Source organism: Balaenoptera ricei, chromosome 2, assembly GCF_028023285.1.
Source record: "Balaenoptera ricei isolate mBalRic1 chromosome 2, mBalRic1.hap2, whole genome shotgun sequence".
NCBI classification, from domain to species: domain Eukaryota; kingdom Metazoa; phylum Chordata; class Mammalia; order Artiodactyla; family Balaenopteridae; genus Balaenoptera; species Balaenoptera ricei.
The window spans coordinates 125,027,729-125,050,291 of record NC_082640.1 but is presented as its reverse complement, the minus strand read 5'-3'; the positions used below and the strand labels follow the sequence as shown (position 1 = coordinate 125,050,291).

At 39.0% G+C, this 22,563-nt stretch overlaps 2 protein-coding genes across 7 annotated transcripts in view; one reads left to right on the top strand and one right to left on the bottom strand.

Annotated features, from left to right (window-relative positions):
- RALGAPA1 (Ral GTPase activating protein catalytic subunit alpha 1) overlaps positions 1–12,339 on the top strand; it is a 226,179-nt gene extending 213,840 nt beyond the window's left edge. For 4 of the 6 annotated variants that reach the window (XM_059914119.1, XM_059914115.1, XM_059914118.1 and 1 more), the window contains 2 exons: positions 1,593–1,717; positions 11,011–12,339. In XM_059914119.1, coding sequence (XP_059770102.1) covers positions 1,593–1,717; positions 11,011–11,159 — 274 coding nt within the window. In that variant the 3' untranslated portion in view covers positions 11,160–12,339. Of the gene's footprint in view, positions 1–1,592; positions 1,718–2,318; positions 2,350–9,295; positions 9,361–11,010 lie in introns of all 6 variants that reach the window. The other 2 variants (XR_009500898.1, XM_059914117.1) reach the window with 2 other exon arrangements.
- A 2,216-nt stretch (positions 12,340–14,555) lies between these two features.
- Positions 14,556–16,226, bottom strand: INSM2 (INSM transcriptional repressor 2). Its single transcript, XM_059915665.1, has one exon. The coding sequence runs from the start codon at positions 16,224–16,226 to the stop codon at positions 14,556–14,558; it is 1,671 nt and encodes a 556-aa protein (XP_059771648.1).
- Positions 16,227–22,563: the final 6,337 nt, after the last annotated feature.

Sequence of the window (22,563 nt, the reverse complement as noted above, 5' to 3'; positions counted from 1 at the left end):
AGCATCTTGTCCTGTTGCTACCCATTTCAGGAGTAAAATTCTTTTGAAGTTCAACCCCAGAATTGAAAATAATGGATTGCCAGGAACTGAAATTAAGATTATTTCAATATTTGATACATAAAATAAATTGTAGTATAAGAAGAGGTTACTCAAGTCATTTAGGTGGCAAAAGACATCACAGTCTAAGTCAAGTGCATAATGAATATAGACTTACCTTTAACTCTTTTTTTTTCTCAATCAATAATCTTTTGTAAATGTAACTGGCTATGGTATCTCCCACTGATTTAACATTTTAAATTATCTTCCTCTCAAAATTTTTTCTTGGTCTTGATTGTAGACTCGGTCTACAATCTCTGGAACTAAAGGACTACAACAATTGAATTGCAATTTTAAAAAGAGAGAGAATAATGAATTTTGAGGGTAAAATATTAAAATAGGTTTTGGGGAAAATTCAATGAATAAAGAAGAACCAATAAGCAAATTTTTATTATCCTTTACACTTAGTTAAATGTCTTAGGTAAAGCCTATCAACATAGCACACTGAGTACAGCTGGAAAACTTTTAAAAGTTGTAGAAGAAAGGTTAACTGATTTCTCAGTTCAGGAACTATACGACATGAAGTCAGCATGTGAGTTTTTCCTGATAATTGTATGTTGCTGCCTGCTGCTCTACATTTTGACAGCCATTTCCATAGTTGCTTTCGTGAGCAACAGAAATATTCTCTCTCTTTCTCGCCCTCTCTGTGCTAACAGCACAATCAGGCCTGCTGAAACAGGAAGCCTGGAGTGGGTTGTTCAAAAGCAACAACACTTCAAGGTACTGGTTGCTTGTCAATAATATCAGAGAAGAAAATGTGGTGAAAGGGAAGTACAGTATTTTTCTGTCAGTGTCAGTGCCCTGTAGATGCTTTGTTAGACAGTATGTAGGAGTCCTGTGGACTCTCTGCAAATATTCCTGCTTGTTTCAGTGTTATAATTGACTAGGTATTTTTTCCTGACATACAGATTCAACTGTGTATTTATCTTAACTGCATGGAGTTAAGTTCAAGGATTACAGCAACAGTAGTCTTCCATTCAAAATGAGAACAATTGTTGGGAAAATGCAGGGATTTTAGAAAAAGATGATATGCAGGAATTTTTCACAATAAATTATTACAAATGAAAAACAGAATTTCAGACATAGTATTTTAAGCATTATAATATTTATCGCATGGCTTTTCAGAGTACATCTGCAGATTGAAGCTGATTAACAAGATAAGATGAGCCCTAGGCTGACCTGATAGCAGTTGAATCCTTTCCCAAGTAAACTGTTACCTTTCTTTCTTCCAACAGTTTACTATTAATTATTTTCTAATAAATGTCTTCCTGTTAAGCTGCCAGGTATAGTGGTATCCTGAAGAGTAAACTTATGTTAAAAGCTACATTTTTTTCTCTTTAAAAAGCCGTACTTTTAATGATACGCAAGAATAGTTAATGAATAATTATATTTATTAAGAAGTAATGGCTTAGCAGTGATAGTAGCCCTTTTTGATGCGATCTGTTCTTTCCCAATGTATGCTGCATTTACGTTCATCCTTAACTGAAGGAAATCAGCTATGAGGAGAGAGCGCGATATCTGCAAACGATTGTCCAGCACCATTTAGAACCAACGACATTTGAAGATTTTGCAGCACAGGTTTTTTCTCCAGCTCCCTACCATCATTTACCATCTGATGCCGGTAAGATTAAAAGCAAGTATTAGTTACTGTTCATTATTGGAACTTGAAATGCAATACCCTTTTGTTCTAAAAAACTCTTAAAATCATGGAAAACTTGCTTGAATAAACTTCCAGTCATTGAAATATAAATATTCTTCATCATTATTTTCATATTTGGCCTGTAAATTTGATTGATACTTTCTTTTACCTAAATACAGTTCCTTTAAAAGTCAACAGTCTTCATAAAAGCACAGACACTACATTTTATCTGAGCTAATGGGCAGTAACTATTGTGTTTCACGGAATCGTTACTGAAGTATCTGCAAAAGAAATACAAGTTGAGCAGGCACTCTCAACTTCAGAGGATCAAATTTTATGGCCAAGAATATTGCCTTATCATCTCTAATTTTACAAATAAAGTTAAAATAATTGGTCTAGATTTAGAAGTACTTAGCAGAGTAAATTATTTTGTAATATTTAAAGATTATAAGAGGGTACTGCATTTTTACAATTAACTAATTTTGAAGAAATCAGTAAGAAAATAAATTACTCATGGCCTTCCTATTCTGTAATACTTTGCACTCCTTATGATTGTTTCATTTATTTTATTTTCCCTCTTTAGATCATTAAATATCAGTTCTGTTTATCTGAAGGTAAGACAAAGTGTCAAACAAAACACCCTTTGTTCTTCCCCCATTTCCTTTTTTAAAAATTAGCAAGCACTAAGCTTGTAACTCAGTTAATAAGCAAACTTAACACTGCCCTGGTTCATACTAAACATTTCAGAAATTGTCACTAAATTTCTTCCAGAATTATACTTACTAACTTAGGTCTGCATGAAACACTAACACTGGTTCTGGGATAAAAATAACTAATAATAGAACCCTTGGTTGAAGTTAGTTACACCTAGTTGTATTGACCTTTTTGTTTCTCAGCATGAAAATGTAGTACTACTGAACTGAAATGGTGTGTCTTTGTATTTTGTAATGTGTTGCATTGTTATTGGGTATCTTAACTCATCAAATAGTTATTCTGTTGTGTGCCTCACACCATACTAGGCACCTGCAATACAAAGATGACTGTTTTAATGATGTTCAAGGGAAGCAGGAAAAGAGAATACAATATACTTGAAGTTCATCATAATAAGCCTTCAGATTCTCTTCATATTGTATAAGTTTTCTTTATATTAAGTAGTTTAAGAGGCACAGTACTCCTTTACTGGCCTAATTTGCTTGCAAAAAAAATTACTGTAATTCTCAAAGTCGATGAAATTAAAGCTTCCATTCCTGTCACCGTTTAATTGGCCATTATAAAAATAATTTTACAAAAAAACTTGGAGCCCTTTCAATTAATTATATAAAAGACCTAGCAAAGAGAAAATTATATTAGACTGGGTTGACACTATCTAAAATTACTCAGCTCGGCATAAGAAAGATGGTAAGAGAAAGATACTAAAAATAAATCAATGAACAACAAAATAAAAACTAGTTAAGTATACCTGGACATTTCATTTTTAAATAATAGAGAATATCTGATAAAATATCAGACATTATTAAAATAGACATGAATAACACTTTTGTGTCCCATACATAGAGTTGAGCCATAAATTTCACAAATGAAAAATATTGATAATAAGGCCACGTTCAGACTAACTTTTCCCCTTAAATTTATAAAGGCTGTCAGTTTTCATGTTGTAGCTGTTTACTAGCTGGAGTCCTTCATATTCCTCTTCTTAATGTTCTTCTTATATGTTGCATGTTATCCTGCACATTTGGCCAGATGTATAACATGGGAAGTAAGTAGTATTCTCACTTTCTGAGACATTAGGTAAAGAATGATACAGCAGCCAAGTCAAGGCTCTTTGGTTAATTTTTTTAAATTGTCTTTGCCTTTAGGAACTGTTAGAAACATGCACTTGAATTTTTTAAAAGGTGTTTTTAAACACTGTAAATAACTTTTCCAGTATTACTTAATACATTTTTATGGGTTTTTTGCAGACTTTAATAGTTACAAAAGATAAAAATTTTTATCAGTGGTTTTCAATTCAGCACAATAATATAAAAAGGAAATATTTACTCCTTTACAGTAGCAAAAACATTATGATATCTGAAGAATGATTTTTTATTCCCAGTCATCTCAGATTTTGATTTTCCTGTCACAAACCAACCCATAAATGTAGAAGTCCCTTTAAAGTTGTAAGTCAGAGTTGAGAGAGAAGACATGAAATAGGCCGTGTAATAGCCATATGGACCTGACTTATGGTTTGCAAAAATTACATAATAGTGTGAGGATTTTTAGGTTCATTATTACTTTTTAACATGATGATAAAATTGATTTGCCCCATTGAGATTTAGAACATTAAATATCAGTTCTGTTTATCTGAAGGTAAGACAAAGTGTCAAACAAAACACTCTTTGTTCTTCCCCCATTTCCTTTTAACTTGTAATCGAGAATCAACCGCAATTGAGAATCAACTTTAGATATCCCATGCATACCCCATCCATATAAACTAATACTAATCAATACTAATGCAATAAATTGAAATTACATTTTAAAGGAATACCAGTACAATAATCATATAACGGATATAATCTATTCTTTCTAACCAAACCTATAATATAATACTATTCAGTGGAGTAGCGGAAAAATACTGTTTTAAGTTTGGCTTAAAACTTAACTTGGCTCAAGCTTATTTAAAACCTACTTCCTGGTTAACAGTAATGTATCAACTGTGATGACATTGAACTCCAATGGGGATTTTTCTAGATAATTTTTAGTATTTAAATAGATACGAAAAACATTTTTGGTATATCATAGTTGATCCATAAATTTCATAACTGTATTTTCTCAAAATGGACTCTGTCTGTGGCAGTAGACTGATACTTAAGGGAAATTATTTTTATCCCTAAGGTCACTGAGGGAGATATCGTGATGTCACACTTTGTTGATCTTCCATAACTACATTAAAACATTATTAGATTTTTCATGTCCTTTATTTAAAAAAAAAATTACAGGAAAAAAAATCCCTTTATCTTTGTCAGGCAGGTGTGTGGAAAATATCAAAAGTTTTACTGTGACCTTCTTTTTTAACATTCATGAACACCACTCCTCCGACTCTAAACTTTAAAATGAAATTACTCCTCTTCTTGGCCAGATTATATTGGCAGTACAAAATCTAGATATTTTTCCCTAATGTCACATTGTCTTTTCAAATCAAGTTGTTTTTTTTCCTCCCCCTCCAAATCTTTTTTTTTTTTAAATAAAAGAAAAATCTAGAATGCCAACAAGAAGAAACAGGATCCTGTTTTACTACAAGTGCACAGTAAATATTAAGTTATCTTTCTTATTAAAAATACACACATAGAACAAATGTGTGGATACCAAGGGGGAAAGGGGCGGGGTGGAAGGAATTGGGAGATTGGGATTGACATATATAAACTATTGATGCTATGTATAAAATAGATAACTAATGAGAACGTATACTGTACAGCACAGGGAACTCTACTTAATGCACTGTGGTGACCTAAATGGGAAGGAAATCCAAAAAATAGGGGGGATATATGTACATGCATAGCTGATGCATTTTGCTGTACAGTAGAAACGTACACAACATTGTAAAGCAACTATACTCCAATAAAAATTAATTTAAAAAAAAAAAAGGGGGAAGAGGAGGAAAAGGAATGTGCAGAGCCAGACACAGCAATTTTGGAAAAAGGGAAAAGACAGCTGTTGAGGAGGAAGCCTGGTCTATGCACACCACACTTAAGAGCAGCCAACAGTAAGGGGTGGTGACACCCTGAACAGTGCAGCGAGCCTTCAGGACCAGCACAAATGTGTGTGCTGCCCGCAACAGAGAAAATGTATGTATAGCAACAACAACAACAACAAAAAAAATATATATATATATATAAAATACACCCAGTTTTTTTCCAGTATTATGTCTTTTTACTATCATCAGCCATAAGTATTTTTCAATGCCTATTATGTAGCATATCTAGAATTACTGCTAATACTCTATTAGTTGAGCTAGTACATACCTCTCTTTGGATTTGTTTCCTCTACAAATTAAGTTAGAGATTTTAGTATCAATACTTTAAAAATTAAAGGGGTGATTGGTATTTGACTCCCTCTATATATGCACATGTATATACATATACATATATATACACACATATGCATATACATGTACAGTTGACCCTTGAACAACATGGGTTTGAACTGCACAGGTCTACTTAAACATGCATTTTTTTTTCAACAGTATACATTACAGTACTACACAATTTGAGATTGGTTGAATCCGTGGATGCGGAACCATAGATACAGAGGAACCAGAACCACCTATAGGGAGGAACTGCATGTATGGAGGGCTGACTATAAGTTATAGGCACATTATATAGAGGGTTGGCGCCCCTAGCCCCTACATTCAAGGGTCCTCTGTATACATACATAAATATACGTATACATACATACCACTTTGTATAATTACCTTTAGAAAACGTATAGGTTCCTAAGTTAATCTTCTAAAAATTAGTAATAAGATTCAAATATTTCTATGCCATCAAAATAAGAGATAATCTAACAGAGTGATTTTGAAGACCTAGAGTAGTGTCTAATCTTCCTTAATTCTAACCTCAGTTTTGCTGTTAATTCACAAAATCTGTATGCCACATGTAGATGAGATAGTATTATGATTGTCAGGCCCATCTCTTTGAATCTTTGAATGGAATGAATCATCAAAATTTAGCCATTAAACTTTTCTCCTTTTCCCAGGCTTTGAAATGATCTGGAAGAAAAGATTGTAGCTCTTCAGAAGATAGTTATTTTATATATATCCTAAATATTATTTGTAAGTGCCAGTAGAAAATGTTTCCTTCAACATATAAGCTATAAGTTTGTTTACTGTGTTTTTAAAATCAAATGTTTTTAAAAATAAATAATCATATTTATTTATCACTAGGTTAGCCTGAAATTATAAGCAGCCAAATGTGTTCTCTTCTCAGTATTTTAAACTTAGAAATTTGGCTTGTATGTTGTTGACCAAGAAGCAAATAATATTAATCTTAAATAAAGTCCATTAACCTTTTATAACAATAATTACTAGGCTCAGTTTTCATATAGAGCATTCATTCAGATGTAAAATTTGTGTAATGAAAATAATAATTGAGCGATTACTGAGTGCCAGGCAGTGTGCTAAGTACTGTACATGCATTCTCTCACTGAATTTTCATGGCAATTCTATGAGACAAAAACAAAAAACCTTACCAACAGTCACCTGGTAAAGTCAGAGTCTGACTTCAGAGTACTCGAAGTATTATAATTACTCCTTTAGTCTAAATATTTTCAGTCCCTTCTTGATATTGAGAGAGGAGAGAAATTGCCCAGTAACCTGTCATATTTGCAAATTAGAAATTGTTAAAAATTTTTATTTTGAAGGCTCTACTTTTCCACCCATTGAAAAATCATTTTTTTATTATTTATTTATTTTTAGTATCGTTTTAAGGTTGCCGTGGGAGAACTATGGGCTTTGGAATCAGACTGATCTGGATTTAAATTCTAGCTCTGCTATTTCTTATCTGCATGAACTCAAATGAATTAATCTATCCTAAACCCAGTTTTCCCATTTGTAAGGAGATAAAATATGACAAGCTTAGACTGACTGTTCTAAGTCTGCAATAATGGTAGTTCTTGAATATCTTGAAACCTCATGTTTGCCTGTGTTTCTGTACTATCTTATTTTAAATTGTGTGTTACTTTATGACATTCAGTGGTGCATCCACACTAATCTTAATCACTTATCAACTCCTTTAACAATATTAAAGCAGTAAGATTATTTGGGTAATCTGTCCTTTAATGTAAGGTTATGTTTTATAGGAATATTAACATAAAAGTGGATATTCTTTATTTTCCCCCAAACTAAACAGTTACGTTGTGTTCTCCGCATTTTAACAATTGATGTTTTGTAAGTGGTCATTTTCTTCAAAAATATTTCTAGTTTCTATCCCTTCTTTTCTAATCCTCATCTTTTTTGATCTAAAGTCTATTAATGTTTGCTCTTATTGTAGTTTTATTATATAGCTACACTTATTGTATACCTGCTATGTGCCAGGATCTTTGCATATGTAGGCATTCATTCCCCACAACTTTGCAAAATAACTAGTATTGTCTCTGTTTTACAAATAAGAAAACTGTCTCAGGTTAGTTTGCCCAATATCCAGCATCTAGTAACATGACAAACTTGTCATGGGTCTGTCTAACCCATGCTCTTTCTAAGATGATGCTGCCTCTTAGTTCAATGTTAATTAGAATTGCTTTCAAAGTCACCATATTTTTAAAGGCTATATTTAGTAGGTCCAGTAACTTTAGCAGTTTTAAAGTGGTCATACCTGTCAGCAACCAGTATAATCAAAGCCACAATAAATAACAATGCATTGAGTTCCCTTTTACAATCTTTATAGATCCTCAAAGTCATATTCATCATGTTATTTGTAATAATAGCTCATTGTAATCAATGTACAATATATGAATCAATTTATTATTCCATCAAGATACAGACAACAGTCTGTGTGAGTACTGTAAAAATGCTATTAATAGATACTGTATGTAAAACATAGGAGCCCATACTTTTTAAACTTTATACTTGAGAGGATATATTATCAATAGAAATAAATAAATCAATATTCTTTATGACTCAGGTGATATAAATCAATACTTAGGCAGAATAGGATGTGAAATGAAGTGTAAGTATCACATTATTCTTTAAATCTAAAATTGAGATCTATCCACCATAAATTATTCATAGAGGTTGGGTATGCTGAGTATTTATCACAAACATCATTTGCTGAAACATGAGGCGGTGCTGTATACCACACACACTAAAAAGCCTGATTTGACTCAGTTGACTGAAAGGGGGTTTCACCTTGAAGGCAGTAAGGGAGACATAGAGGAATTGCTGTTTTTGAGGAAAATATTCTTTGAATTTGGCGTACTCTAAAGCAGTGTTCTGTAATAAAACTTTCTATGATGATGGAAATGTTCTATATCTGCACTGTCCAGTATGGTTGCCACTAACCACATGTGACTGCTAAACAATTTAAATGTGGCTAGTGCACCAAGGAGCCAAATTTTTAATTTTTATTTAATTTTATTTTTTGCATTTATTTATAAATTTTTTGCATTTATTATAGTATTTAATTTTAATTTAATTAACTGTGATGTGGCTGTGGCTACCATGTTGGACAGTACAGCCCTAGAGATTTTATGACTGAGTGATGCCACCAGTACAGTGAACACTTTAAAAGGTAGATGTTTAAAGAATCTCTCATAGACTTTTTTTTCTTTTCTTTTCTCCTGTTTGAACTTGTTTTGTTAGTGGGTAAGTATAACATTTGAATTTACAAAGCATTTGTCCATTGTGAAACCTCATCACCCTAATGCATTGCATGCCCAATCGTATTTCATAATAAAAACCTGATTACTGTCTTCTCTGCTCCTCTGTTAACACCTGTAAAATTCTGCACTTAGTCGCTCATATCTGTTATCTATCTTCTCTTTTGTTTTCTCACTTCTGCTCGCTACTCCATTTCTTCATTCACAACAAAGAAAGAAATGCAGTGATAGTTCTCTTCCTCCCAAAACCTCCACTAGAAAACATTGGCCATCTCAAGGTAAACAGCCATGGGAAGGCCTCTCATGATTGGCCGGGAATAGTATGCATTACCAGCAAAGCATGAGCTACTGCTCTTCACCTTCCTTCTGCCATCCATCTGCAGTGCTTCCCTAAAAAGGTCCGTGGATTCATATTCTCCTCTAGGTTTTCCAGTATGGGACCAGTATGAACCAACTCAGATCTTCAGGAAGAGTAAAGGTGGACAGAAATATATGTCCTTCTTGTATTTTGAAGGTCAACCTCATTTCAATTAGAAAAGAGAATGTTGGAGAAGTTACTTTGAAAAGGAGGGCAATTTACCTGGATTAGGATTAGTGATAAAATGTTTTTTCCTTGACAATATATGTTTGTTCTTAAGTATTATATTTGGCCTTAAAAACTTTTAAGTGTTCTACAGAGATACATTCTTAATTTCCTAAGACATCTCAGTAGGATCTGTACCCCTTATTGGACAGTTTTATGTTTCCTTATAAATATTCATAACTTCAGTTTAAGCCAAATGTTTCATTATATGGAAATAGTTGTATAAGTATTCCCAAGCTCAAAGTGTCAGTGTGGTGCTACACTGGCTAACAAATATGCCAAAAGTTTCCCTACAGAGTTAGGAGCTGTGTAAGTTTAAGCCTGCAACCTGTGTGACATGTCTTTGTTTGTGACACTCGTAAAGATAATTCTTATGTATATAAGACCAAGGAAATCTGGATTAAAATGTCTCAAAATATACAGAATTTTAAAAATTTTGTTATTCTGTTATATTTTCAGACTTTTTGTTTTTTTGAACGGTTTTTAATTTTTAATGTAATTTCTTATTCATGAAATATTTGAGAGCCTACAGTGTGCAAAGTTCTGTAGTATTGCTGTGAATTAGAGAATCATAACTCAGAAGTAAAGTACAGAGGTGAAGAACTACTCTGTAAATAAATGATATGAAGAATTTTCCAATTTCAACTTGTTTTGTTTCTTTCAAATTTTTATATCTTACTAATTCTACTGGTTATCTACTTGCTATGACTGGAGAGTGTAACTGCGAAAGTTTAAGAAAACAAAAGCATTGCTTGTCAATTCTAAGTTGAGACACTTTGAGAGATCGGTTTGTCTTTTTTGACTGACTTTCAGACGAGAGCTCTTGTCCTCCTCCTTCTCCAGGGAATTTATCTGGCTCCTTCTTAAAAGCGTATTTAACTACCTAGCACGTATAATGGTCTCATACTGCTAAGTTCCTCTTTGGAAACGTTTGGTGCTGTTTTGTTTTCAAGTTTGAGCAATGAAGGCCCTTTTCTTGGTTATACCCTGTACCCTAGAGATAGGAATTGGTCCTTCTCACCTGCTTCTTAAGCCCTTAACGTGCATGCTAATCGTGCTTTGGATCCCTGTCCTTTCTGTCCCAAAGATTTTGCTTCCCATTGCTTTTTCTGGGGAGCTCTCTGGTTGGTTCTGGCTCTGGAAATAATGATTGGTGCTTTCTTGCTAATATGATGACATGAGCCACCAGATCACTGTCGTAACAAGCAAGTTTGGGGCTTGCTCTTTCCTCTCAAAAGACCTCACTAAGGGTTGGGATCCATGCTGCAGATCTGTAGCAGAAAAGTTATTTCTTACAGGATGAGTGGCTGGATGACTTGCACTAATCTCTTGCTGTTTCCCACAGGCTCCTACCCAGAGATTCTACCCAGTGAAACTCCCACAGCAACGCAGGTAGACGGGGCTGACCTGGCCTCACCAATGTCTCCTCGAACTAGCAAAAGCCGCATGTCCATGAAGCTGCGTCGTTCCTCTGGCTCAGCCAATAAATCCTAAGGAGACAGCAGCCCAGCAGTGTTCAGCAGTAGCCACCTTAGCATGAACATAGCGTTAACCCTTTCAGGCTTCGTGTTTGCCATAACAACATGCATGTTCCTTCCTGAACATTTATTTTAGAAAACACTGGATTTAAATAACTTGTAACTTAGTATTTTAGATTTGGGTTGTTTATTCGGTTGGTTTTCCCCCCACACTCCAAGCTGCCATATGGGGGGCGGGGGGGTGGGGAGTTTTATTCTACACCCTTTACCTTCCCTAGATAATTATGTCTAAGTAGTTTGACTTTTAATTTCGTAATTAACTTTGAGACGAAATATAATTGGACAGATAGTCTCATTATTTTATTTATCGTGCCCCATTACAACTTCATGGCTCAGTAAATATATAATTTTTTAAATAAATGTACATCTTTAAATTTAAGCATTTGTAAAGTTGTAGCAATAGTTGCAGATCTGTTAATACACAGGATGTGTATGGATTATTTATGTTATCAAAATAAACCACTTAAAATAAATGGTCTTTTAGTATCTCAAGTTCCAGCTGAAATAATTTTAGCATTAACTTTTTCTTCCCAAAGCAATGTCTCATTTCTTGGCTGTGCAGGTGATGCCATGACATATCTAAAAACCAGAAAAATCACTGTGCTGAACTTTGATTCATGTTTAGCTTCCAAATATTTTTCTAATGTTTTGCTTTTTAAATGGTATCACTGTTTTAAATGCCATTTCTGTTTTGAGATTGTGGCCCCTTATTGGCTGCTGGATCCTGGTATATCTGTGTTCTTTCTTAAGTACGAAAAAGGGAGGAATGGGGTGGGGCGGGTAGGAAAAAAGAAAAGAAGGAGAAAACTTTTCTGACATAAGTGTGTGGCTTAAATTGTGTGTATTATTGTCAAAGAAAAGGGAACATGACCCAGGAGTCTAAATTAATCTAATATTGTTAATACTGAACTTGCACGTGCGGGTTGGTATACATTCCACCCTCCAGAAGTATTTTCCTACAGTAGATAAGCTGCTCACATTTTGCTCACCTTTTGTTTTGAACGGGCATCTCCTAAGGAAATGTAGCATGACATTGGTACTAACTGCATGTGTAAATACATCATACTGGCAAACTATAAAATATAAATTATGTATCATCATTCATGTAGTATCTACAAATTTGTAACAGTGGAAAAAAGATGGTATTTAATAATACAATAAAAGTATTCTTATCATTTCGTGTCCATGAGTGTTGATTTGTCTTTTTGTATTTTGTCTTTTATATTTTTTCAGACTTAAGCAGGGCTGTATGATTAATGGAGAGATATAAAGCATAAACCTAGGTTATCTTAGCTCATCATGAAAAATGAATTTTAATTCCCTTCTCAGGATATACCCCACCTTATTTCTCAGAGATCCTGCCACAGTCATTAAAACTACAGGAAAATTTTCACCTTCATAAGGGCTCACCAGAAACTTCCCCCAATGCACTTGGTTAAAGCATCAATTTATCTCACCCTCATGCTTCTTTGACCTGTTAAATTTTACTTTTTTTGGTAATATACATTCAGGAACAAAACTTTTTACAGACAGTTTCCATAGCAGGCTTTCAGAGTTCCTGTGCACTTAAATTTTGGATCGCCTTATAAATAAAAACAAATTCCTATGAAACTATGTAGAAAATAAACTTAAAAAGTCCCGTGAAAGCTTATATAAAGGATAAACATGGATAGAGAGTCCCTGGGAACAAGATTAAACAATATAGACAGTTTCCCACAACCAAGGTGAAGAATTGCAGAAAAGATAAAGTAACTATTTACGCATTTCTATAGTGCTTTCATTCTTAAAAAAATAAACAGCTAATGGTTTGGTGATATGTAACAAAATGGAGTGAAAATACCAACTTAAAAATACGGAAGTTGATTAGCACAGTTAACATTTTATTCATGTTCAGATAAACTATTCACTAGCTTTTTGAAAAAGAAGAAAATATTTAAAATATATTTTCTGTTGACATTTTTGAGTGGTAAAGTATCTTTAATATTTAAAGAATAGTACATATTCTTTGCCTTTTGGAGCTCAGTCTATGCAGCCATACTTCATAGTATATATACTCTATAAGGAAAGTTTCCCATTTTATTTCTGCACCATTACATTCATTTACAAAATATAATTTCTTCTGTCTAAATGGGTCACTAAGATTATAAAGCAGGATACTGGCTTTGGGGAGATAAGAAGTGTGGCTTTTGAAAATAGGCTGTGTTCAATGGGATTCTTAAGACAAACACAGAACACAACAAAGCACCAGCTATGTACATTTATTTGGTGGTAAGCATCTTACAAATATGGGCTATCTGTCAAGCAATATTCAGCCAGTGTCCCAAACTGGCTATTAGGGCATAGGTACAGAATGTATGCTAACTATGGTAATACAAAAAAATTCAAAACCAGGTAGCAGCTGAAAAGAAAATATTGAATGAATTGCCATTCATTTCCATAGCGGATTAGAAGTATTAACATCTTCCTTAAGCTGAACATAGTGTCATATATAATACACATTATGATTACAACAGAAGCGTTAATTTGGATGAAACCTTACTAAAACAGTCAAACTTCAGGAAATGAGTTCTATGTTTCCCAAAAGCTATTTAAAGAAAGATTTAAAGTATCTTCCTGAATACTGCACACGAGAGCTAGAGGTGAGAATTTGGGGGGTGTCTCAACTCCTTCCAGTAAAGAGATGCTATTCCCCACCTCCAAACACTAGCTTAAGAGTGGACTTAATAATTGAGAAAAGGAAAGTTTACAAGGAGATTTCTCATATCACCCAAAAGCGCGCAAACATCTTAACATTTCCTGCCCACAGACACAGGTCTTGTATTTCCCACCCACCCGACGTAAGTTTGGCACCAATCACATAACTTTTAATTCACAGAATATACAATGCAAGATATCTGACCCTATTGAGACAGAAACTACACAGGCGCCTGCGATGACAAGAGGAAGAAGAGAGAAAAAAACTACCACTTTTGGTAGCTAGAATCCTTTGTAGACAGAGACATGCACGCATTCACTGCGACTTTCCATAGGAATTACAAGTCATATAGGATTCTTTGGGGTCTCCAGAGTTTGGTGGGAGCAGGGGGAATCCTATTTTCGTGGGGAAAGTGAGAAGGATTTAAAGCTGATCATTCTTGACCGAGAACGTTTATACCATATACATACCTGCTCTAGAGAGGGATTTTACATTTCGCTGCCCGCTCCCCTGGCGGCACGTTGACTACTGGGAGTTTTAGGAGAGAAAATAAAGGAAGGAAAAAGGGTAACCTTGCAAGTTGAAGAAAGCCCCACAGAAATTCCCATGAGCTGTTTGCTCCAAGGCCACCCTCACGATCCTCTTCGTCTTTCGCCCTCAACAGCCCGGCCGCAGTGGCATCTGCAGCAGCAGTACCTGCCGACTTTCTGAGGGGTGACACTTATTGATGTGCCGGGTCAGGCCCGGGGAGCTAAAAAAAGTGGACGGGCAGTGCTTGCACGAGAAAATTTGCTGAGCACTCCCGTCGGACGCCCCTCCTGGGCCCGGTGCTTCAGGGGGCGCCCCGGCCAGAGCGGGCAGGAGCAGCTCCTCGCGGACCGCATGCCACAGCCGGTGCTTGTCCCTGATGTCCGCCGACGGGAAGCGCGCCCCGCACAGCGGGCAAGCGAAGGCGAGTGCGGCGGCGCGTTCGGAGCCAAAGCCCGGGGCAAGCGCGCGGGCCGAGCCCACCTCGTGAGTGGCCAGGTGCTTGCGCAGATAGGCTTGGCGACGGAACTTTTTGTGGCAATATGGGCACACGAAGATCTCGGGTCCCCCGGCAGCACTGACCCCGCCCGGCTCAGGCACCCGGCGCCCCAACACCCCCGCCGTATAAGGGACCTGAGGCGGCGAAGGCTCGGGGCGGGACGACACCTGGAGGCCTTGTGATGGGGCGCTGTCCCGGTGCTGCTCCGCCCCGGAGCTGTCCCCGGCCTGCGGGTGCTGATCCGCAGTTCTCTCTGCCCGGCTGTTCTCCTTCCCCTCCGCCAGGAAAGGTGCAGCAACAGCCCCGGAATCCGGGGAGGACGAGATCGACGAAGGGGGCAGCTTCCCGTCGGCTGAGGAGACTGTGGCGGCATTGGCCGCTGCGGGACGCGGCTTGTGCCAGCGGCGATGGGAGGCGAGGTTCGCAGGGCAGCTGAAGACCTTGTCGCACTCGGGACAGCGGTACTCGACGCGCACGATGCGGGAGCAGCGGTGCTGAGCCAGCGCGAAGGGGTCCGCGTACTGCTCCTTGCACAGCTGGCAGATGAACTCCCCCAGCGGCGTGCGGCTGCCCCCCAGGCCCCGGGACGGCGCTCCGGGCTCCTCCTCCTTGATCTTCAGGCCCAGCACAGGGGACGTGGTGACTTCATCGGCGAAGCTCAACTTCCTCATGGCCTTTGGCTTCTTGACCCCGGCGGCCGCGGGCCCAGACGCGCAGGCCGGAGGTGCCTTGGCGCAGCGCTCGCCGCCGGTGGCCCGCTTCAGGCCGTGCAGGGAGGCCGCGAGGGGCGCGGGGTCCGGATGGAGCGCGGGGTCCGGGAACGGTGCCCGGAGCGGCAGCAGGAACTGCTCCCGCGAGGTCGGTGCTACTGCTGGCGCCACCGAGCAGGAGAAAGCGGCCACGGTGGCGGTGCCCCCGGGGAAGGACTCAGCGGAGACCGGCGAGCTGAGGCAGCGCTCCAAGAACGCCCGGCGCAGGTCCGCGCCCGTCGGCTTCGTGGGGCTGGGGCTGGGCCCGGGACCCTCCCGGCCATCCGCCCTCCACTCCGCGCCTTCCCGCCCGCCCGCCCCTGGGCTCACCCCAGCCGCCCAACAGGACGACCCCGACAGTTCGCGGGCCGCTTCCTCCTCCGGAGTTGGGGGTCCCGCCCGCTCCGCACCGGGCTGAGGGGCACTGGAAGCCTCCTCGGGAAAGGGCGGCGCCCCCTGGGGCCCCAGCAGGGGGAAGACCCGCTCTGCTAGGCGCACTCGGTACGAGCCGCCTGTCCGTTTAGTTCGCTTTACCAGGAAGCCCCGAGGCATGGTGGAGTCGGAGCGCTCGGGGGCAAGGAGTAACGGGGGCGCCGCGGGGTCTGAGAGCGGGCGAGCGCCGCTGCTGCCCGAGCTTCGCCGCCGCAGGCATGTGTCCGCCGCCTTTATAGCTGAGACGCGGGCCGGGGGACCGCCGGGTCGCCTTCGGCCGGACCAGCCAATCAGGAGTGGGAGCGGGCGCAGGGGGTGGGGCTTTCTCGGGGCTGGGCTCGCAGGGGGCCCGGAGGCGGGCGGCGGCGGGCGGGCCCCGGCGCCCGGCTTAGCTGCTGCCTGCAGCTGCCGCCTCCCTGCCGCCCACCGGGCGAAGACGCCAGAAGGTAAGGTGCAGAGTGTGAGGAAGCTCAGCACTCCCTGCCTCAGCGGCCTCCAGGCGCCGTCTGGGGTGCCTGGCGGAGAGGCCACCTCTCAGCGCCCTCCTTGCGGGCCCGGGACCCTGCTGCCCCCCACGCGTGGGAGTCTGACGGAAAAGACCCGGCTCTGCGGTAGCGGAGCTGAGAGGAAGGGCGACGGGGAGGCGATCGGTTGGGTGTCAGCCGGGGAACGGGTTAACGTCCTCTGCTTGTATCGAGCTGATGAGAAGCTGCGACAGAGCGGCAGGGCGGCTAAATCCACCGCCCCGTGCCTACACTTGGCGGTGGGAGTACGTCTGCCATCCAGTATCGATCGAGACTGCGCGCGTCTGTGATACTACGAGAATTCATCTGGGAAGAAGGACTCTCAGTGCGGGAGATCGTGCGTGCTGGAAAGCCTCTGCAGCTCAGGACGCCGGCAGGTTTCTGGGCCGTGGTCCTCGGGGCTTATAAATGCCTCCTCCCCGATTGGGAATAGGAGTGGGGAGGGGGAAATGGGATCTCATTTTCGACTGTCCTCACATCAAGTGGTTTTTCTGTTCACACCTTCCACTTGTACTACCCAGAGACATGACAGTGCCTAACTGACCTGTTTAGCATGGAGTAGATTGAGTGAGAAATACTGGTGGAATCAGGATTACATCTGCTTCCCCTTGTATAAGAGATATTTTGCAAAACGTGTGCTATGGACCTTTAAAAGCTCAATAAAACTTCATCCAGCACTGTTTTAAGCAATAGAAGAGATTTGAAAGTTTGTAATACTAGCTGAGAACTATGAAATAATTAGAAAATATATGACAGATGTATAACAAAATGCCAAAAATGCATGGTATAGAAAAGTACAATCTGAGAATAGGAAGGGGAAAGAACTATGTGTTCAAGCCTCCTTCCTAAGCCAAACTGCAGAAACAGACTGAGCGATGTGCCTTCAGAGTAGACTATGGCATAAAGAGATCTAGTCATCAATAACACATATTGTCTTCCTTCTAGTGAATGAAGTATTTTTACATAGAGAGCATTATTTGAGGGAAGATTTGGAAGTAATTAATTATATATTTGTTAATACTGGGTACATTTTATGCACTCTACTTAAGTAATCTGATCTTTTCGCAAACACAAAACAGAAGTAGATATTATTACTCTCCTTTTTTGATGAGAGGATTGAGCTGTAAGAGAAGTCGCGTAACTGGCAGAAGTCACCCAGAGCCCAGATTCAAACCAAGTTCTAGCTAATTCCAAAGCCCAGACTTTCCATTATACCGGTGTCTTCAAACTATTTTTTTTTCTGATCACATCCCATAATAAGAAATATTTTACAGAACACACACGTAACTGAAACAAGTGTTTCACAAAATAATGTTTACCCTTAACTACGTGCAATGCAGTTTTGTATTTTCTACTCAATTCTATTTTCTTTCTTTTTTAAATGCTAGTCATAGCAAACAAATTTATTTCATAACTCACTAATGGGGGTTAGGTCCCACAGTTTGAAAAACACCATCATTATGATGTTTCCTATTAAACAGGATGAAATCATACAAAATTAAAGTAAATAAACCTGACACTTCATAATTAAAATTAATATTCTGAATCACTATTTAAAATATTTGAGTCATTTAGTAGTGCAGGTAAACTTAGTTTCCCAAATTGATCATTTCTGACATGTCAGTTTATGTATGACTTCTAACTCAACTTCTTCTCAATGTTTCTCCTTTCCTCTTTCTCCTAATGACCCAGATATTGTGTGGTTTGGAAAATCTGATATAAGAATTTTAATACTTTAAAATAACCCCTTTTCAAGAGGGGCTTTTCCTTGGGTGCATAGTACTCTGTGAGAATTGCAGTCAACCATATGACTCAGCATTTGTGCTTCCAGGTGTATACACAGAAGAATTGAAAACAGGGACTGAATCACACACTGGCAACACCAATATCCACTGTAACATTCTCCGCAATAGCCCAAGATGGAAACAACACAGTGTCCACCAACAGATAAATGCAATAAACAAAGTGTAGTACATACAGATGACAGAATATTATTCAGCCACAAAAAGAAATGAAGTACCGATACCTATTACAACATGGGTGACTTGAAAACATGATACTAAGTGAAATGAGCCAGACACAAAAAGACAAATATTATAAGATTTTACTTATATGAAATATCTAGAATAGGCAGATTCATAGAAATAGAAAGTAGATTATTATTGATGGTCAGGGGCTGGGGGAATGGAACTTATAGCTTAAAATGGTTACAGAATTTCTTTCTGGAGTGATGGAAAAAGTTTTATTAATCAATAGTGGTGAGAGATGGACAACACTGTGAATGCAATTAATGCCACTGAAATGCACACTTAAAATTGTTTAAATGAGCATTTTTGTTTTATATATATATATATATATATATATTATATTTTACCACAATAAAAATTTTCACACACACACCAAAAAAGAGTGGAAGGCAAAATCATGGCATATCAGACTGTGAAAAGAATGTAAAGGACTAGGTCATGTAATTTGGACTTTATTACATAGGACAGGCACAGAGAGTCAGTTAAAGTTTTCAACTGAGGGAGTGACATTTGCTTTTGAAATTTCATGAGGGAAAATATCTTTGCCTAAACTTTCTGCCAGAGAGAGAAAAGGAAACACAGATAAATGAGTCTCCTCCCCTCAGTCCTTCCCCTTTCTGAGAGTGTGGGTCTGTTTCCTAAGGAAAAAAAAATAATCATGGAAACGTAAAAAGTCAAAAGAGCAGTTATAAAGTGAGAATACTTAATGAAGTAATCAGCATAGAGCTGATATTCAATAAATATTTTTTGAATGAATGGTGCTAGTTATTAAATGGATAGCAAGTGTGTCCATCCATCTATCCACGCGTCCTTCCAGCCATCCTGGCTTCCAGACATCCTGTCTTCCATCTGTACAGCTATTCAATAAAATCAAATAATTGCTCTGTATTATTTCTGTGACAGTCCAGAAACACAGTGTTCAAGGAGTATCTTTATTTTCAGGAAAACAAATTTGTGTAGGAGAGGGCCTGGCCTGCGCCGAGCTGTTTTTATTCCTGCCCATCATTTTACAGAAATGTACCCTGAAATCTCTGGTTGACGCAAAGGACATCGACATCACCCTGGTTGCCAAAGGGTCCGCCCTCCTACCAGCTCTGCTTCATTCCTTCCTGAGGAAGGGCAGACCGTCGGGGGCGCTGCCATACTGTCGCTGCAACTCCCCCTCCTCTGGGGGAAACGGCCACCTCCTTCCCACTCCATCCCCTTCCCAGAATGCCTCCTCTGATCTTTCCTCTCCTCATCACCTCGTTCCCTCAATATCCAGTGGATATCCGACCTCCATTAAAGGAGAGTTTCCTGAGTTTCACTGCACACGTTCATCTGCTATTCTCCATCCTCTGTAACACCGGTGTTGGCTACCCTGTAGGCTAATATTATCTAATATTGAGTTAGTATGATGTTACCACTATGAAACAGAGCAAAGAATGATTAGTATATAACAATGCACAGCCATTTCTCTTCTGTGTGTTCAAAAGTTTTAAAAGCATTATTATTTTAAAAAGAAGAAGAATTGCTATCAAATATTTTCTACAGATCCAATAGTTCTAATAGGCCTCCCTCACTTCCCCCCAAGTGTAACTTGATAACAACCTTTCTGGAAATCAGTGTAGCAATGAATATCAGAAGCTTTAAAAAATAGGTATACCCTTTAATTCACCAACTCCTCTTTTAGTAAATCATCCAAAAGAAGGGAAAAGATTTGTGCGCAAAGCTGTTTATCACTGTGTTATTTGTAATTGTACATAATCAGAAACTACCTTGAGTAAATCGTGGTGCAGCTATACTACAGATGATTACATAGCCATAGAAATGCAATGACTCTGACAAATATGTATGTCTTAATGTTAAGCAAGAACAGCAAGATGCAAGGTCACATGTATAATAAAGAGCTCAATTATGAAAATACAAAATGAATAAAACCCTGGAAGGAAATATGCCAGAATGTTGTTGGACTTGCTTCTAGTTAGTAGGGATTTTATTCTGTTATTTTTTAAAATTTTGTTTTGTTTTGTTTTGTTTTGTTTTTGCAATAAACACATAGCACTATGATAATCAAGGGAAAAAATAATGTACAAACTGCCTTAAATCCTTTCTGGTGTTAAATGTGGTGCCCCTCAATGACAGAGGGACATCAATGGGAATTGCACAGTTAAGTAGCATTCTCCAGAACTCAGGCCCTAGAATAGAGATGACAAGCCTCTATCATGACACAGGCCTTCCAGTTGAATAACACTTTGGGGAAGAGATTAAGGGTTAAATCAAAGGTAGAAAAAGGACTAAAAGGGAAGAGAAAGAATTTAGATGGATACTCTCCACTTAGCTGTAAACCCAGATAATCCTTCAAGATACGAACACTTCTTTCTCCATTTTCCCACTTAGAAATTATGATAAATACGGTAGTCCCTGGCAAGATTGTGAAATCTTTGCTTCTTTATCTACATCCTTTCTCCTGACAATGTCACTTTTTTTTTTCTTTTAGTGCTCAGGACCTTCATCTGCTCTGTTATACTTTGATAAAAACTCATAAACACTGAATTCTCTCTCAAGCTATTTGCATTTTAAGTTTCCTATTTCTAATTATGGAATAAATTACTTTGATTTAAATTCAGGAATTTTGAGATAATAGCAATCAGGAAATTTTCTGTATAGAGAGACTTCTTGCGCTGAAATCATAGTGTGTGTAAGACAAGCTCAGATAACTGACCTACTTTCTAGTCACTTGAATATCAGATGATTACTCAGAAGGAACTTTATTTCTTCTATTTCTCTGCTCCCTCACCTCAACATAGACATGCCCCTGTACAAGGTAAAAACCAGTGGCATCTACTAGGGGCCCCTTCTCCCCCAAGAACTTGGAAGTCAAACGGCCTCTCATACATCTAATGCAAAGCTCTTGATTTCTTTTCCTAAACCTAACCCTCATCTTGGTAAATGGCATCTCCATTCAATTAGCTGCCTAAACCAAATCCCAGAAACTTTTGGCTCAAGCCAAACATTCCAGGGACTTCCCTGGAGGTCCAGTGGTTAACACTTCGCCTTCCAGTGCAGGGGGTGCAGGTTCGATCCCTGGTTGGGGAGCTAAGATCCCACATGCCTTGAGGCCAAAAACAAAAACATAAAACAAAAACAATACTGTAACAAGTTCAATAAAGACTTTAAAAATGGCCCACATCAAAAGAATCTTTAAAAAAAATTACAAACACTCCATATTCAATCCATGAGCAATTCTTGTCAGCTCTACCCTCAAGCATTTCCTGAGTCTGAAGACTTCTCAGATTCCCTCCCACTGTACTCTATTCAGTCTCTCTGCTTCCACTCTTGCCCCTCTGTAATGTATTCCTCATTCAGCAGCAAGATGGATCCCATTACAATCTAAACCTGATCACTTCACTCTTTTGCTCACAATCTTCAGATGACTCCCTACCATATTTGGAATAAAGTCCAAAGCTCTGACTGGGCCCTGCTATTCTTAAACCACATCTCCCACCATTCTCTTCCTCATTTTGTTCCATACACATTGATCTCCTTATTTTCCTCAAGCATGACATGTACACTTCCACCTCAAGGCCATTCATGTTACCAGAATGTTCGTTCTTCAGATATGCTCACGACTTGTTCCTTCACTTCATTCAGGTCTTTATTCAAAGAAGTCCACCTCAGAAGGATCTTCCCAGACCACCTTAACTGAAATGGCAGCCCCACACCCACCAGTACCCTTCATCATTTCCTATCCTTTTGCTCACCTTGCTTTATCTTCATAGAACTTATCACTATCTGTCACCACATTATATATGTATTTGTTTATTTGTTAATTGTCTGTTGTCCCCCGGTAAGCTGTAAGGTCCATGAAGACAAAGATTCTTTGTTTTGTTCACAGCTGTATATCCAGTATCTAGAACAATGCCT